The sequence below is a fragment of the Euleptes europaea genome, chromosome 4 (assembly GCF_029931775.1).
Source record: "Euleptes europaea isolate rEulEur1 chromosome 4, rEulEur1.hap1, whole genome shotgun sequence".
In the NCBI taxonomy this organism is placed as follows: Eukaryota; Metazoa; Chordata; class Lepidosauria; order Squamata; family Sphaerodactylidae; genus Euleptes; species Euleptes europaea.
This window is the reverse complement of record NC_079315.1, coordinates 76029549-76045892: the sequence shown is the minus strand read 5'-3', so window position 1 is coordinate 76045892 and position 16344 is coordinate 76029549. Positions and strand designations below refer to the sequence as shown.

General features: G+C 41.4%; 1 protein-coding gene across 2 annotated transcripts in view; it reads left to right on the top strand.

The window, feature by feature from the left end:
- The window catches only part of PAM (peptidylglycine alpha-amidating monooxygenase), a 111917-nt gene that overhangs the window by 85501 nt on the left and 10072 nt on the right, over positions 1–16344 (top strand). For both annotated transcript variants that reach the window (XM_056847830.1, XM_056847828.1), the window contains exons 16-22: positions 535–651; positions 1541–1613; positions 1996–2206; positions 3099–3299; positions 6878–6996; positions 13823–13922; positions 16163–16216. In XM_056847830.1, the coding sequence (XP_056703808.1) occupies positions 535–651; positions 1541–1613; positions 1996–2206; positions 3099–3299; positions 6878–6996; positions 13823–13922; positions 16163–16216 (875 nt within the window). The remainder of the gene's footprint in view (positions 1–534; positions 652–1540; positions 1614–1995; positions 2207–3098; positions 3300–6877; positions 6997–13822; positions 13923–16162; positions 16217–16344) is intronic.

Genomic DNA, 16344 nt, shown 5'->3' with positions numbered 1-16344 from the left:
CTAGTCTCATCCAGTACTTAAGCCCGATTGAAATATGATCCTGGAGACAAGGATAACTTAACCAAGGAATGTTGCACACACCCAGCCTTTAGCTTAAACTGAGCCACTGCACATGCAAAGCACACTGCCATGCTAATGCTGCATGCATAGACGACATCTGCCTGGAATACAGGAATCTAGCTTGATAACATTGCACACATAGTGGCTGAGGGTCCATTTATACAAAATGCTGCATGTGCAAAGTATCAAAAGGAAGTTATTTTGCCTGACAGCTTAGTATTTTAATCGTCTTTTAAATGCCAAGGTTGGGGTGCATCTAAAGTTATCCTGGCACAGCATAAGCTTGGTCCTAATAATTTTATATTGAGTAGATGCATCAGCTAAAATGGTTTTAATAGATGTGCTAGTTTCTTGCCTCTTCCTTTGATAGGGTAGATCTTTATTGGATACTGAAATTTCTATATCAGACTTTTGATATGCATTTTTCATTTATTTAGCAATTTGACAGTTGATACTTTCCCCCCTTTTATTTAGCTCTTTTGACAATAGATACATTTATCAACAAAAAGGACTTGGACCCATTGAAGAAAGCACTGTTCTTGTACTAGACCCTAGTAGTTCAGCTGTACTTCATTCCACAGGAAAAAATCTGTAAGTCTTAATTGTTTCACTTTTTAAAATACTTACCAGACTCACAGCAGGCATAGATAAGTTGTATAGTACACCATCTGTATTTAGTTTAAAACAAAACATTGTTAGCAATGAGCATCTCTTGATTCTAATATTTGATCCAAATGAATACAAATTCTTGATTAAGGCAGGGAGACCAGAAAGACAGGTTGTTCTGTCCTTTATGGGAAGTGGGTTAGGCAGGATCCTGGGGAGACAGCTTCCACCCCAAGGGGAGAACTCTGGGCCTGGATTGGCCCTTGTGGGACAGACAAAGTGATATCTACTTAAGGGCTTTCTCATAATAATTCAAACCTTGTCTCAACTATATTTGAGCCATTGTCATATTTCTACTTGTGGACACACAGCACCACAGAAGGGTTTATTTTCTTGAGAGATGAGAATTAATGGTCTCGCTGTATAACACTTCAATCCATTGAAGTGTGGTATTTGCATCAGATGGAGGCGAAATGAATGACCTTTAAAAAATCCCATGGAGTGTTGCTTATTTAAGCAGTGAGTGGGATGGGAAACGTTGTGTTGCTTATCAATGAAATACGTTGCAATTTTTATCCAATAATGGCCCAGAACAGCCATGCCATGATGTTCCACACAGTAAGAATGCCCCATGAATGTATTATCTGAGGAAAGTGATGGATCCTGTAACTCAGGAATGGTAGTCACCAGGTTCAGGAGAATTAAGGAAGGGGGAAAGAAAGTGTGTGAGATTCCAGTAAATTTGGATAAGCAAAAAATTTCTGGCGAAATAGAAGTACTAATATAAATGTCGCTATGGTGACTGAACAGAACAAATTATTCTGCTATGTAGTTTTCTTCCTCTTAATGTAGTTTCTACTTATTTTGTTTACAGGTTTTATTTACCGCATGGTTTGAGTACAGATAAAAACGGTAACTACTGGGTGACAGACGTAGCTCTTCATCAGGTATGAACAACTAGCTTCTGGAAATACTGTATGAACTGCAGCTCTGAATTTAAGCAGCTTCTGTCTCTTATTAACAGCTTGACAATATCATTTTTTCCCCTCAGTCTAGGAGGATATTTGCCAAATATTCAACTGCTTCATTTAGCATAACAGCCATGGATTGACACTCTGTGCAGAAACACTAGTAAATTAACTTTGTTACATGCTTGATGATGGATTTCTTTATTGAGCCCATGAATATTAATATATACATAGCTGTGTGTTGAAAGGTCTTTTGTAGAGGGCAGGCATGAGGCGTTTCCTGTAATCAGGAGGGTTTTTTTGTTTTGTTTTAGCCTTTAACTATAATACGTCACTAACTCCTTATCCTTTACACTGGTAGGTGTTCAAACTAGCACCCCGTGGTGTGGAATCTCCTTTGTTGACTCTGGGAAGGGCTTTTCAACCTGGGAGTGACCAAAATCACTTCTGCCAACCAACAGATGTGGCTGTGGACCCAGCTACTGGCAACGTATATGTGTCCGATGGATACTGTAACAGTCGTGTTATTCAGTTCTCTCCGAATGGAATATTTATTACACAGTGGGGAGAAGGTACTGAATAAAAAGTTTTGTTTGTTCAGATGATAATTATCCTTATTTGAGAACTCAGGAAGAATGACTATCTAAAAAAATAATTTTGTGCAAATGTCCGTAGTGTTTTGAGCAAAAACATCGAGTTAACCGCAGTTTCTCTCCCAGAGGGCTAGCCACTCAAACCTGTGCAGGTAACTTCCCAATTCAGAGAAATTAAGGAAATTAAATCAAGTATTTTTTATAGAAAAATAGCAATCTTATTCTAAATCTTTTTTAATTTAAACGTCATCATCGTCTAGATAAATGATTGGTTCTTGATGAGATAATTAAAGGTACATCTGAAATTACACCTGATATGTGTTTGTCATCATTCCTAAAGCAAGATTAGAAGGTCAAACTTGACTTGGGCAGCCCAATTCAGTTAGCAAAACCTCTTTCTCTGAATGGCTTATGGCACATTCGCCAAGGAGCTGTCTAGAGCACCAAAGACTCGCTGAAATAAATTAGACTTTTTGTGTAAGGTGGAAAAGCTGCCTCTGGGGAATACCAGTTTACACTGTGAGTGGGGACTTCGCATGGTTAAATTGCTCCTCTATGTCCCTTTCTCCAAAATTCCTCCACAGATTGTCCCTGAGAAGCTAGCTTTCTGTGTGGAGTGTGTGTGCATGCGTTGGATTTTTAAGACAAGAATCGAGGCTTCCCTCTTATTAGTTATGGTGTGATAAATTTCAACTGTTGACACTTGAGAATTCTAATAGCATGCTTACAGTTCCTCGTGCATATCTGCTGTGGGACAGAAAGCAGTTTCAGTGCATACTTTTTATTACTGTAACATAAAATATTAGTAATTCTGGCCACAGATGGTGGCTTAAATCTGGGTTGGACGTGAAGTGGATATTTTCTGTTTCAGAAAGTTCTTTAGCACAAGCAAAACCTGGCCAGTTCCACATCCCTCACAGCTTAACCATGGTGTCTGATTTCGGTCAGCTGTGTGTGGCAGACAGAGAAAATGGTCGGATCCAGTGTTTTAAACCGGAAACTGGGGAATTTGTGAGAGAGATCAGACATCCGTTGTTTGGAAAAGAAGTATTTGCAGTTTCTTATGCTCCAGGTAATGATTTTTTTAAATCTATCTCTTTATATATTCTTTGCGATCTCTGCTACTTGTCAAATGATTGCACGACAAAGAATTATTGGAATTTAATACAGAGTATGACAAGAGTAACTTTTCGGGAAGTGGGGGTGGAATTCCATTTCCTGTAGAGGTTGGAGTGTTGGACTAGGATCTGGAAGGCCAAGGTTTGAATCGCCACCCTGCATGGAAGCTTGTTCAGTGACCTTGGGCTAGTCATTCTCTCTTAACCTAACCTACCTCACAGGGTGGTTGTTCTGAGGATAAAATGGAGGAGGGGAAATTATTAGGAAAGCTCATTATCCCTGTCTCTGACCTACTATTTGCTCCAGCTTTGGTGTATCTTAATTAGTAAAGGAGTTGAACTACTGCCATGCTGATTGGCGGTGAACCACTCCACAGCCTTATATGGCCTTCTTGCGAACTCTCAGTGTAAAGCAACTGATACTTCTGTTAGCTGAGCCATTTCTGTTTATAATAGCGAACTTTGGAAGGTGTGAACAACATTTTTCCTTATTGAGATTAAGAAACTCCAGTATAATGTAAGATACTCTTAACTTCTATTAAAAGAACAATGAAAAACACTTTAACTATTCTGAATTGTGGTAATAAGACTGACCGAGCCAAAGTAGACTAGCCTTAGAAATATTTTATTTATTTGGATAAATAAATAAACAACAGGGATCCAAAGCAGCTTACAATATCGTTTTTCACACCACATTTTGAAAAACTCAAAAATTGCAGGTATGCCGGAATACTGTTTTTGGGGTTCTCTAAGAGGCTAAGGAGCCCCGTGGCATAGAGTGGTAAGCTGCAGTACTGCAGTCAAAAGCTCTGATCACAACCTGAGTTTGATCCCAATGGAAGTTGGTTTTAGGTAGCTGGCTCAAGGTTAACTCAGCCTTCCATCCTTCCAAGGTCAGTAAAATGAGTACGCAGCTTGGTGAGGGTAAAGTGTAGACGACTGGGGAAGCCAATGGCAAACCACCCCGTAAACGTTGTCTGCCTAGTAAATGTCGGAATGTGACGTCACCTCATGGGTCAGGAATGATCCAGTGTTTGCATAAAGGACTACCTTTACCTTTAAGATGTTCTTACTAGGTAACACTTCAGGGGCAATCCAGACATTACATGGTAGACACTTGTACTCATTTCCTGACATTCTAAATGAAAAGCAGCCACCAGAGGCTACAATTTGGAGGAACAGTAGAAAGCTTGTTTAAAGCTTTGACAACAAGGCTAGTTCCTATCAAGGTCTCCCTCTCCAAACTGCTTTTCACCTGCATAGGGAAAGAGACCAGTGTCTTTTTTTACAGGAGCAAATAGGTGTGTTCTGTGTCTTCCCTTAATTTTTACTTTGGTTCCAAAGGATCTGGGATAGGAGCAATTCAAGCAGAAATAATTCTCACAGCTCTTACAGGGCAGTTTAACTGTGGTTCTCAATCTGACTAATCAGATATATTGATGGTCTTTTCTTCTTCTGAACAGTGTAACTACTGACTTTTGGAGCAGTGAGTGAGTAGGTCTGGCATATAAGGTTCTCATATTCCTACAGATATCACTGCTCATTCCTTGCAAGGCGACTACCACTTTCAAACCGGGGTATATTTGAAGCTGTGGGCTTCCCCTTCAACATTTTCCACTGCTACAGAATCAACATTTTTTGCATCAGCCAAAGTTTTCTTTAGGAATCAGGTGCTTTAGAAGTTGAAGGATCTTACCAGAAGCTGTTGATAGGAGTGCAGGCAGACACACTCAGGAACAGATGAGAATGGGGGGCGGGGCTCACATTTGTACAGTACTCCCAGGTTAAGCTATGTTTAGGCCTCCTCAGGAAATTCTCCTCTCCCACATGTTTTCTTTACCCTGACTTGTTATAGTTGTATGAATAATTGTTTGTGTTTTATCCCACACTTCTCCAAGAAATTGAGGGTATCATATATGGTTCTCTCCTCTTCCATTTTATACTCATGATAACTCTGAGAGGTAGACTAGGCTGACAGAGAACAATTCAAGGCCCAAGGTCACCCAGTAAGTTTCATGGCAAACAGGAGTTTGAAAGTGGGTCTCTCTAGGCCTAACCCAATACTAAACACAGCTGATCTTATAGTGTTTGTGGGTTTTGGTTGGTGTGTTTGATCTGTTAATGTTTCCTAACTAAAGTCATCTCCAAAAGTAGGAGCGAATTTCACCCAAGATTATTACCTCATTAAGGAAGAGTTCCTTGGGTTTAACACTGGATAAGAAATCACCTAAAAGTACCGTTCAGTTGCTAAAAGATAGTTTTAAAGGAATCTTCTAAGATGAGTAAATACTATTCTGACCTCTGTTTGAATAGAGGCAGTTGAGAACTCTGGTCAGGGCCTTTTCAGTAGTGGTGCCACAGTTGTAGGACAGACTTCCCCAGGTAATCTTCCTTGTGGCATCTCCATTATGACTTCAGTTCCAGCTGAAAAAAAGTTTTCAGTTGGCAGTTAGGTTTCTGATTTTTTTTTTAACCTCTGGTTTCCTTGGGAAAGTGTTGCTGCTACTTATTTCTGCTATATGAACACACATGGACACATGAGTAGAAAAGAGCAAGAGTCCAGTAGCACCTTAAAGACTAACAAAAATATTTTCTGGCAGGGTATGAGCTTTCATGAACACATGAAGCTGCCTTATACTGAATCAGACCCTTGGTCCATCAAAGTCAGCATTGTCTCTCCAGGGTCTTAGGCAGAGGCCTTTCACATCACCTACTTGCCTAGTCCCTTTAACTGGAGATGCCGGGGATTGATCCTGGGACCTTCTGCATGCCAAGCAGATGCTCTACCACTGAGCCACAGCCCAGTGATATAAACAACTGCCATTTAAAGAAACACAACTACCGCCATCTCTTTATTCCCCTAATAATTTGGTTTTTCTTAATTGCTGCTATTTGTGCTACTGATTTTATTGCATGTTCATTGTACTGTATTGTCTTTACTGTATTAAGCATTTATAAATGTTTAACGTGTTTCCCATCTGATGATCAGTAGCAGTTTTGAACTTGGAAAGGCAGGGTCCAAATTTCTGTCAGCGTCGAAATGGGACCACACCGTTGCTGGTGGTGGGGGCGAAAGCTACTCATGCTGCTGTTTTCCGTATTGTACTCATATCTCCATGGTAACTGCCTGAAGCAAGCATCGTGAAAATGCTAAACATTATTCTGCAGCAGTTGACTTAAAAGAAGATAGAGTATGGCGTGTTAACTTCAGATATCTCCTTTATTTCCTTTTCATAGCATTTTCTCTTTTAACTGGTTCTGTGTTGGGAACACTGCCAACAGCTTCCTAGCAGCCATAGTTGAAATAGTTACAACTGTGTGTTGTGGCGAAATAGGTCTGAATCTTCCCCGATAGAATTGCAATGACAGTTTCAGAAGCCAAAGAGCACATCCTTGGTTAAAACTAGTTGTGGTTCCTTGAGACAGCTTTCCTCAGTCTTTTACTGCTTTGCTTAGACTTGGTTGTAAAAAGGAAGAATATACTCAGCCACATACAGATCTCTGTAGAATGTGTGTGTATTTTTTTTTGCAGGGGGTCTGCTGTTTGCAGTTAATGGAAAGCCTTACCCTGGAGACATGGAGCCCCTGCAAGCATTCATGATGAACTTTTCAACTGGCGAAATCATTGACACTTTCATTCCACTTAGAAAGGTAACATGTTGTGAAGCATCACTGGGTTTTATTTAAAAAATACATGACCAGTCATTTATTTTTCTCCCTTTCTATGCCTTGTGCACACTTCAAACTTCAGCAGGAAGATTCTCTGGAAGGTGAACCCAAGTTATATGTTGTTGAATCTTGAATGCTGTACTTTAGGGCAGTAGCCATCTGTATTTGGTTGGCTGGCCTAATTGCTATTCTAGATCAAGAGAGCACTGAAAGAAATTACAGGTGTCATACCTTAAAGTCCATGTGCCACAACAAGAGAAACACACAGAAAAATTAGAGTAGCATTTTCAGAATCTGGGACATAATTGAAGGGCCACCTCTGTGTTCGCCATAGATCTTTTATTAGTTTCCCCTTCTGCTTACAAGTCAGATTTCTTCCACATGATGTAGAGCTTTTTTGGCTGTGACCCCAACATTGGCTAAGGGTTTGGCAGGCCAGTGGACACAGTGCCCTCCGTTTTCAGTAGGGTCCAGCTGATACATTCTGATTCAGTTAAGAGTCTGGGGGTTATACTAGATCAGGGGTGGGGAACGTCAGGCCCAGGGGCCGTTTAAGGCCCGTGAAATCATTTGGTCTGGCCCTTCATGGGTCCTGGCAGATCTCTAGCTCAGAAGGATCTGAGAGTAGCGATCTGCCCCCTCCCGCGGACAGGAATAGCCTCTATTCAAGGCGAATTTGAGTATGTTTTGCTGAGAAAAGGAATCTTTTCCCCTCTTGCAGAAGAGTCGTTAGCTATGGAGCTGCTAGGACCGCCCAAGAAACTGTGTTAGCCCTTTCCCACCCAGGCCGTGGAGAAATGTATTCCCTCTTTACAAGAGGGCTGGGGGCGAAAGTGGTGACAATGGAGGGGTTAAAGGGGGCAGGGCCAGAATATGCGGGGGGGGGGTTGTTCTTAGCCCGTGTGTCCTCGTTTCATCCTTTCGGTGGAGGTAGCAGGAGCCGACTGTAGAATCCGGCCCTGACCATGCGGAGCAGGAGCAACTCTGCCGTGTGGCTGGACAGCTACGTCCGGTTGGTGCAACAGACCATCCTGTGCCACCAGGCGGGCGACTGCACCACCAGTTGGATGCCTGCCTGCCCACATAGGGGTGGTGGTGGTCATCTGGGGCAGCTGCCTGCTTGGGGCTTGGTCGGCTAATTTTTAAATTTATAATTTTGTATGGCCCATGAATTATGTTATAAATATCCAAATGGTCCTTGGCGGAAAAAAGGTTCCCCACCCCTGTACTAGAGTCAGCATCACTACTGGAGAAACTAGTCTGTGCAGCTGCAAAAAAAAAAAAAGTGTTCTGTGATCTTCACCTAGCCAGGCAGTTGGCCCGCTACCTTGAGTTGGCTGATCTGCCCGTGTGGATCTGTGCCATGGTTATCTCGAGGTTAGACTACTGCAATATAGGCCGTTTTTGCATGGCTGCTTCCTCACGGTCACCCTGCTGTCTATTTCGGGGCTTTGCTTTGATTATGCTTGCATTTTCCCACCGTCAGAGGTCGTCTCACTCTCCCCACGAGGTGACCTCTTGACAGTCAGAAAATGTAAGCATAATCAAAGCAAAGCCCTGAAGTAGTCTGCGGGGTTACCTCAAGGAAACAGCCATGCATAAATGGCCATAGGCTACATAGGTCTTTCCTTGAAGTCAATTGGTATAAAAACACGGCAGCCCGATTACTAACTGGTACCAGGCAGAACAAGAATGTGACACAAATTCTGCAGTGACTCCATTGGCTACTGATCAGATATTGGGCTGAATTCGGTACTGTTTATCAAAGCCCTTCATAGCCTAGAACCTTCATACCTGCAGAACTGCCTCTCTTACTATACTTTACCATAGCTTCATTAATTTGAGCAAAACCTGAAGGTTCCTCCCTGAAAATTGTTAAGATTATCAGCTGAACACTCGTGTGCATTCTTTGTGGTGGCTCCCATCTTGTGGAAACAGAAAAGCTCAGGAGGGCATTCTTGTAGTGGAATGAGAACTGTAGTGGGATAGAACTGTCCAGAAGGGTGCCTTCGTATGGGAGTGGCTACTGCATTGCCTTGCACCTGCGTAATCCCACATTCTGCATTGCTCGCAGTACGTCATGATGGGCAGTTTGCTATTCACATTGTCATTCAATTTTGCATTCCCAGTCCTGTTGCATTGTTCATTAAACTTCTTGCACTGCAGTTTAATCCTTCATAAGGATATGTTATGAACTAGCAGCCTATTTTAGAAGAACTTCTAAATTATGGTTCTCAGATTTGAGCTAATGCTATGAAACAGGCTGATGAAGTTTTGATACGAAATGGACTGATTCTGGACATCATACCTGTATGCCACATGATGTATTGAAGACTTTTGAAAAGAATATGGATATTCATAATTTTGTGTATTCAAGCAATTGCGCTCTTCTGCACCTATTGAAATGCTGCCTACTGCCTACTTTGTGTATAATATATGGCAGTTTGATGCGGTTTATATGTTTTCTCTACTTCACCTGATGAAGTGTTGTTTATAGTGTGAATAATAAATCTATTATAATTAAATGATATATTTAGATACTTGTCAGTAAAGTTATCCCTTGTTAACTCTTTATCTTGGTATGATATGCTGTTTGTTTGTATTACTTTCTGTACTGTAGCATAAGTGGTATATTTTGTAGTATTATAGTGGATGATTGACTCAATAAAGGAAGCCACAGCCTTCCAATTTGCAAGATCTGAACAAGGCTGTCAAAGATAGGACATTTTGGAGGACTTTCATTCATAGGGTCGCCATGAGTCGGAAGCGACTTGATGGCACTTAACACACACACACATCGTGAATGATTACATTTTTTTTCTGTTTCTGTACTCTGTAATCTGTCTTGAGTCTTAGTGAGAAAGGTGAGCTATATATATATTTGTTAAATAAAAATAAAGAAAGACATAAGTGCTCTCAAATGGCCTTCCTGATAGTTCTGGAAATCCTTCACCTGCTGCCATTCATAAGACAGGGCTCTTTAGATAGGCTTTTGGGGACTGAGATATGCTCGAATCTGATTGCTGTTTATATGGTGCAGTGTTTAACTGGTTTCTCGTTGTGCTGCATCTTGAGGACTGCTTTTTATCACAGATTGTGTGATGATTGTTATATAGACGTTGTGTTTAAATGTGCTGCTGCTTAGCCACCTTGAACAGCGGAGAGGCAAGGGGTATAAATCTTCTAATAAATCAGTTTTCCCACAGCGCATATTTAACTTTGCTAGCCCTGAAGTGCAGAATAAGCTTGTGTACACAAGGAAAAAAAATATAGGGATTTTGGAACACCAGCTATCATATTTTGCTGTGCCTGTGGCTGTAGAAGCATTTAGGTATTGTAGAAACAACATCCTGATGTGGCAATTTCATTCTAGCTGTGCGAGCGGCACAAGCATTCATCGTACATTGTTTTGCTACCCCTGAGGTAGAGAGAGATGATGTGCAGGGAGCAAATCTGAGACATGAGGCTTTTTGAAAGTGAGCTGTCATATTTTTCAGCATCTGGACCACAGATATAGTCTCCAAATGTGAGATATTGACATGTAGCAGGTTAGCATTAGACTCTCACAAGCAGGCGCAATCTAATTTGGCTAGCTCTGAAATCCAGAACAAACTGTGCATGTTTTGAAAACCAGCCATCATCTTGCTATCTTGGGACCAGAAAGGAATTTTTTTTGACGGGGAAGGGGGTTAAGACTGGGACAATTGTTAGGACAGTTGCTGTGGTCAAATGATTTTGCAGATGGGATTCATATCTTGTGGCAATTAACAGAAGAATTCCAACTACAACCAGAGTCCTTCCATCACTGCCCATGGAAAGTGAAGGCGATAGCAGAACAGAGTTAATAGCAGGTTCTCGAGCTGCTGTACAAGCTTGGCTTCCTCTTGGCTATGCAACTAAAATAAGAGCTGTGTGTATCGGTTGATTGATCCCTGGCTCAGCCATTCGCCTTTTGCCTCCTACTGTGCATCAAGCACACCATCTGCTTTAAAAAGCTTTATAAGAATGTTCCTGCAATTAAGTATTCAACTTATTGAAAACAGAACTGCCCCAGGAATGGAGGGGAAGTTCCTTGTTAACATTCGGGGGGGGGGGCAGTGGGAGCACTTGGCATCACTTTCAGCAAGCTTCTTCTTCAGTTGGTATGTTTGGGCAGAATGCTTTGAGGGGTGTTTCCAGACCCATCCCAATGCTCTGAAAAATGTTGCGTATCTTCGCTCTCAAATTTCCATGTGTGCCTGTGCGACTTCCACACCCACTACACACAGTGTAATTGTGTGAGCTTGAAGTTTTCAGGATCCTCAGTAATAATTTTCATCCAATATTGTGCAAGACTTCTTTAAAAGCAAGCATCTTGGTAATTATCCCTTTTCCATAAATATTAATGCTGATATGGTCATCTGGAACCAGAGTAGTCCATCAGTTGCCTTTCGACAGAACTGCATGTGGCATAAAAGGCTGTATGTAAAATTGAGCCAGTAATGCTGGTGTGCACTAATGCAGAATGCAATTAACACAATACAGAAATAGCTACATTTGGGGACTTCATCTTGAGTAGGCAGGCCTTTTTAAATTTTCTAACTGACCTCCATTTTTTTGGAAATTGGAATTTTCTTTCAAAAGAATCTGAATGACAGCAAATTTAAGCTGCAGCATGACAGATGAAGTGCCACATTTATCGGAATTGGTGTCTGTTGAAGGGAAAGTAAACTTGTGTGGCTGGAGATGTGAAGGGTTTCCAGAAGGGAGAAAAAGTCTTTCTAGCAGAAATATGTGCCTTTGGAGAGGAGGAAGGATTTGTATAGGATTTTTCACTTCTGTATAGGATTTTTCACTTCTGGCTCCTAGATCTGTAGTACGAGCCGAGTGGAGTATGCATGAAGAATTTGGAAATGTGAGGGTTTTTTTAGATAGTCACTGGCTTTGGTGTCTTTTGTGATAGTCTGATCCCTGTTGCTTTATTGCGACTTTAATATTTTAGCTGTTTAGATTTTGAATTGTTTAGCCTAAAACAGCTTGTGAGTCTAGACCAGGCTGGGTAGAAATTGATTGCAAATAATATCTTGATGCCTCATGGTAGCAGAAGTGAATATTCATCCCACCCACCGCTTAAAATTCTGTGCAAGAGCCACTTCAGTGAACAAAGATAAAACCCCATTTTCCACTAAGCAAGCTAGCTTTAAATTGTGCTTCACATCGTTTCTGGCTCAGTTTGCTCAGCACACAGCCGCTTATTGCTTCATATGGAAAGTCCTTTTATTTAATTAGGCTGCAACCACAAATAGGCAGAGTTCGAGCCAGGAAATAAATTTGATTTGTTAAGCCAAATAAATATGAGAGATTTCAGTAGTCCGGGGGCCAAGTCGCTGCCCGGCTATTTGTTTTGCCTGTTCTGGGCCTTTCTTCTGCTCGTCTGTCTGAATCTGTCTCCTTGCATGTAGTGTCAGCCTGCCACCAGATTAAAATTAATTAGCATGTTGGATTGTTGTTTGCTTTGCAAACTTCAACCCACCATCATATGTGCTTTGAATAATTTCCTTATTTTCCCTGCTAAGTATTTTAAGTGCTGGGTTCTGAGAATATGAAATTGATATCATTACCTATCAAAATCTAGCCTTACAGCCCATTCCTGAAAGGGGGGGCAGTTAGGAAGCGTCCGGGAGCAGCGCAGCCACGCTGCCTCCACAGAGGCTTCCCGGCCACCGAAAATAAAAGGAATTTAAAATATAAAAGTAGGGAAATGCCCCCATTGAAATCAGCGAGGCTACAATACCAAAAAAGGTGTAGCTCCCCCTCAGGAAGGGCGTTCCCAGGGTGAAAGGGGTTAGGAAGCTGCCTAAAGGCAGCTCCGCCCACAGGAACGCCTCCCAGGATGCCGGCATGGAGACTTGCACCCACTAGAACACTGCCAAGAGGCAACGCCTATGCTTGAGCCCCAAGCCGCGGCATGGCGCCCTGGTGCCAGCATCGATGCCACCCGTGATGGCATAAGTGCCCCTTATCATGGATTAAATGGGCATTTACGCCGGTGCAGGGTCACGCCGGCTCCTAAGTAGCTTGCCCACCCCCTTCAGGTTTGCAGCCTTAGTTACTTTTTAAAAATGGATGTAAGTTCCAATGTCATTTCCAGAGTAGGACATCCTACCCCTGGTGTCTTTGTTTTTATGTTTATCCTCAATACAAAGTGCACTTTGGCTGTTTTTGATCATATAACTGCTAGGTAAAGAGAGATCTTTCATTGTGTTTCTAATGCTTGTTTATATAGCACTTTTAATTTGCCTTAATCATTGTAATCATCCTTTAACGGCATTGCATTAGTGCTGAAATTGTCAAAACAAACTGTACAAGAACAGCCAGCAATTTGAACCCAGTGGGGTAGCTGTAGTTCAGTGTAATGATATTAGCGTGTTAGACTAGGATCTGGAAGACCCGGATTCGAATCCCCACTCTGACATCAAAGCATGCTGGGTGACCTTGGGCTGGTCGCACACTCTCAGCCTAACCCACCTCACATGTGAGGATAAAATGGAGGAGCTGTTTCGGGCCCCACTGGGAGGGGGTATAAATCAAGTAAATAAATAAACACATTACAATTCAGATTTGTGTGAGGAAGCCCACCCTTTTTCACCACATATATTGCTGGATTTCCTCCATACTTTTGAATATCTTAGTTAAATGTGAAACTCCCCTTGTGGTACCAGGGAAAGGTTTCCATCTATAAATTTAAAACTGTTAAAATAAATGATCTGAGGGGATTTTTATTGAGCAGTTTTCCAGCTGAAATGGATTGGCTGTTCTATCTTGACAGAACTTTGAGATGCCACACGATATTGTTGCTTCTGAAGACGGCACAGTGTACATTGGTGATGCTCACGCCAACACAGTGTGGAAATTTGCATCCACAGAAAGTAAGTAACGTTTGCCTTGAAACCTTGAAACCATAAATCGTTACTGGTGTGCATATACCTTACTAGAGACTCTGCTGCTTTAACCCACATAACAGCACATCTGCTTTGGAAGTGTACTTGATGCACCCGAACTCTCCTGTGGGTGTACATGAAGGGGCTGGTACTGTCCTAGTGCCCTGCATGTGCCTTCCTGGAACTTTTATCCCACGGAAAGGAATAAAATCACTACCAGCACCAGCTATGCAAACAGCATGGTTTCCTGCTGTCAAAACGGGGAACCGTTCTATAGGTGGTTGTTCTGTATATACTGCAGTTTTTAATGTACTAGCAACCGTTTTAATTGCTTGAACTTTTATTCATCTCCTTGAAGACCTCCAGATTTGAAATGCTGTATAAAATATTTAAATATTTTTTTAAAGCTGCAAAATGGCGTGGATTTCAGAACTTGCAGTTTTGTACAAAGAGCACTGCAGTTTTTGTGCAATGTGCTGCCTGAAGAATTAGCATCTTTTCATGCAGAATATTTATACTGCTCGTTTTTTTTAATCTTAAAATTCTCAGTTCCATAGACTTTCCGATAAAAGGAGGTTGTTTCAGCTGTACCCAGACGACTGTAAAACAAGGATCCAAGTAGCATTTGAAAGAATAAGATTTCTGAAACAGGCTCCTTTCTGTTTTTCTAAGTTTTTTGCAACTGCAGAGCTGGTCACAGACCTAGCTTCTGCTTTATTTTAATTTTGTTGAGGGGTTGGGAATCAGTTGCCACTTTTCCTCCTTTAGGGGGTCACCAAGGTAACTTACAATATCAAAGGCTGTATCGCCACGTCTGACTTGTTATCCTATTAGAGAGATGACTCTATCCTTAACTTTGTCCCTCAGCATCTGGCATTCTGTGTCCACCGACAAGTCAACTGAGAATTGTAGTCATTCCACCGGCCGAAAGGCTTAATGTTCACTTTCCGTTGCAGTTTTTGCATCTTGTTAACCTAAATAAGTTGCTCCCGCTGGAACACTTGCTGCTATTTGGTCATTAAAGTTGGCAGCTGCTCTTGGCTTACACATGCTCTTAGCTGAAGGTGTTCCCTTTCAGTCGCTCTGTTCTTCAAGATGTGAACTCTCAAATCGTTGACTTCAACGAATATGTTGTAACTGCATTTACTGTGTTCCATGTCAACAAAAAGTGGCATCTAAAGCCACATACAGCTGCCATTAAAAACAGTAAAACAAAAGTAAAACACATTACAATGGAAAGCTAGAAATGGTTGGAATGCACCACTTCCAAGTAAATTTTGTATATTAAGTATCAGTCGCAAGGCAACGTTCCCCATATACAAAAGCTAGAATTACAAATGAAACTGTTTGTTATCCAGAAAATCAACAGTACATAGGTATAATATAAATGTCTTATGGATGTTCACAGTAGAAGTGTGTAGGTCATTGTATGTCTGGCACGATAAAAATAGAGTAATGAATGTGATCTCTTTTTGGTATCAACAATGTAGACAAAAAACTTGGGGAGGGGGAAAATCATGGAGCATGTTTGGCAAACATTAAAAGATGGCATAGTCATGGATATGGTTTGTTCACACTAGGCCCATTTCAATCCTGTCACTACCAGTTTGTGCTCATCAATATACTTGTTGCTGATGTAAAGTCCTAAGTTCCTTCTGTTAAAAATGAAAAGGGGGGGGGGGAACTACCAAATTGGGCAGACACAAACGGAGACCAAGTCTTAACTTTGATCAGAGGTTTCTGTGCTGTGTAATGGTGTGTTGTTGTACCACTACCGTTGTTGGGCCTTTTCCAAGGGCCCATCCAGCCCTTCCAAAATATGTTTACAGAGAATGTATTGTGCAAAAGCGGGAGCTGTGCTGATGTGTACTGTTCAGATAATATACCAGCCACAAAATATGAGCTTCCTTAGTGCAGAGTTCTGTGGTGAAAAGTAATTTTATGAGGAGAGGAGTGTTTGGTATCTAACATCTGTTTTGCAGTACAGTTAGTCCTCACTTACTGTTCTGCTTTCCCAGATAGGAAGTGTTTCAGCATCTATTTTGAGTAAGATGTACTACCCCTTGTCCCATAGATTTTCTTTATATTATCAGTTATGATCTGCCCTGCTAATCTTGTAAGACATTCTCATGCCTGTAAAGCAAATTAAGTATCGTAAACGGCGGCCATTACTGTCTCCTATGTATCACACAAGTCACACAGTATTAAAAACAACTTTTGTGTTGCAGAAATGGAGCATCGGTCTGTTAAAAAAGCTGGGATCGAAGTACAGGAAATAAAAGGTTTGTGTGTTTCTTTTTCTTGTCAGCTTATAGTTTGTATACTTGAGGTGAAAGGGGCACAACTTAGTGCAAACTTAGAGGAAAGGTCGTCAGATGATTCCCTCACAATAATTTAGTGGTTTCAGATG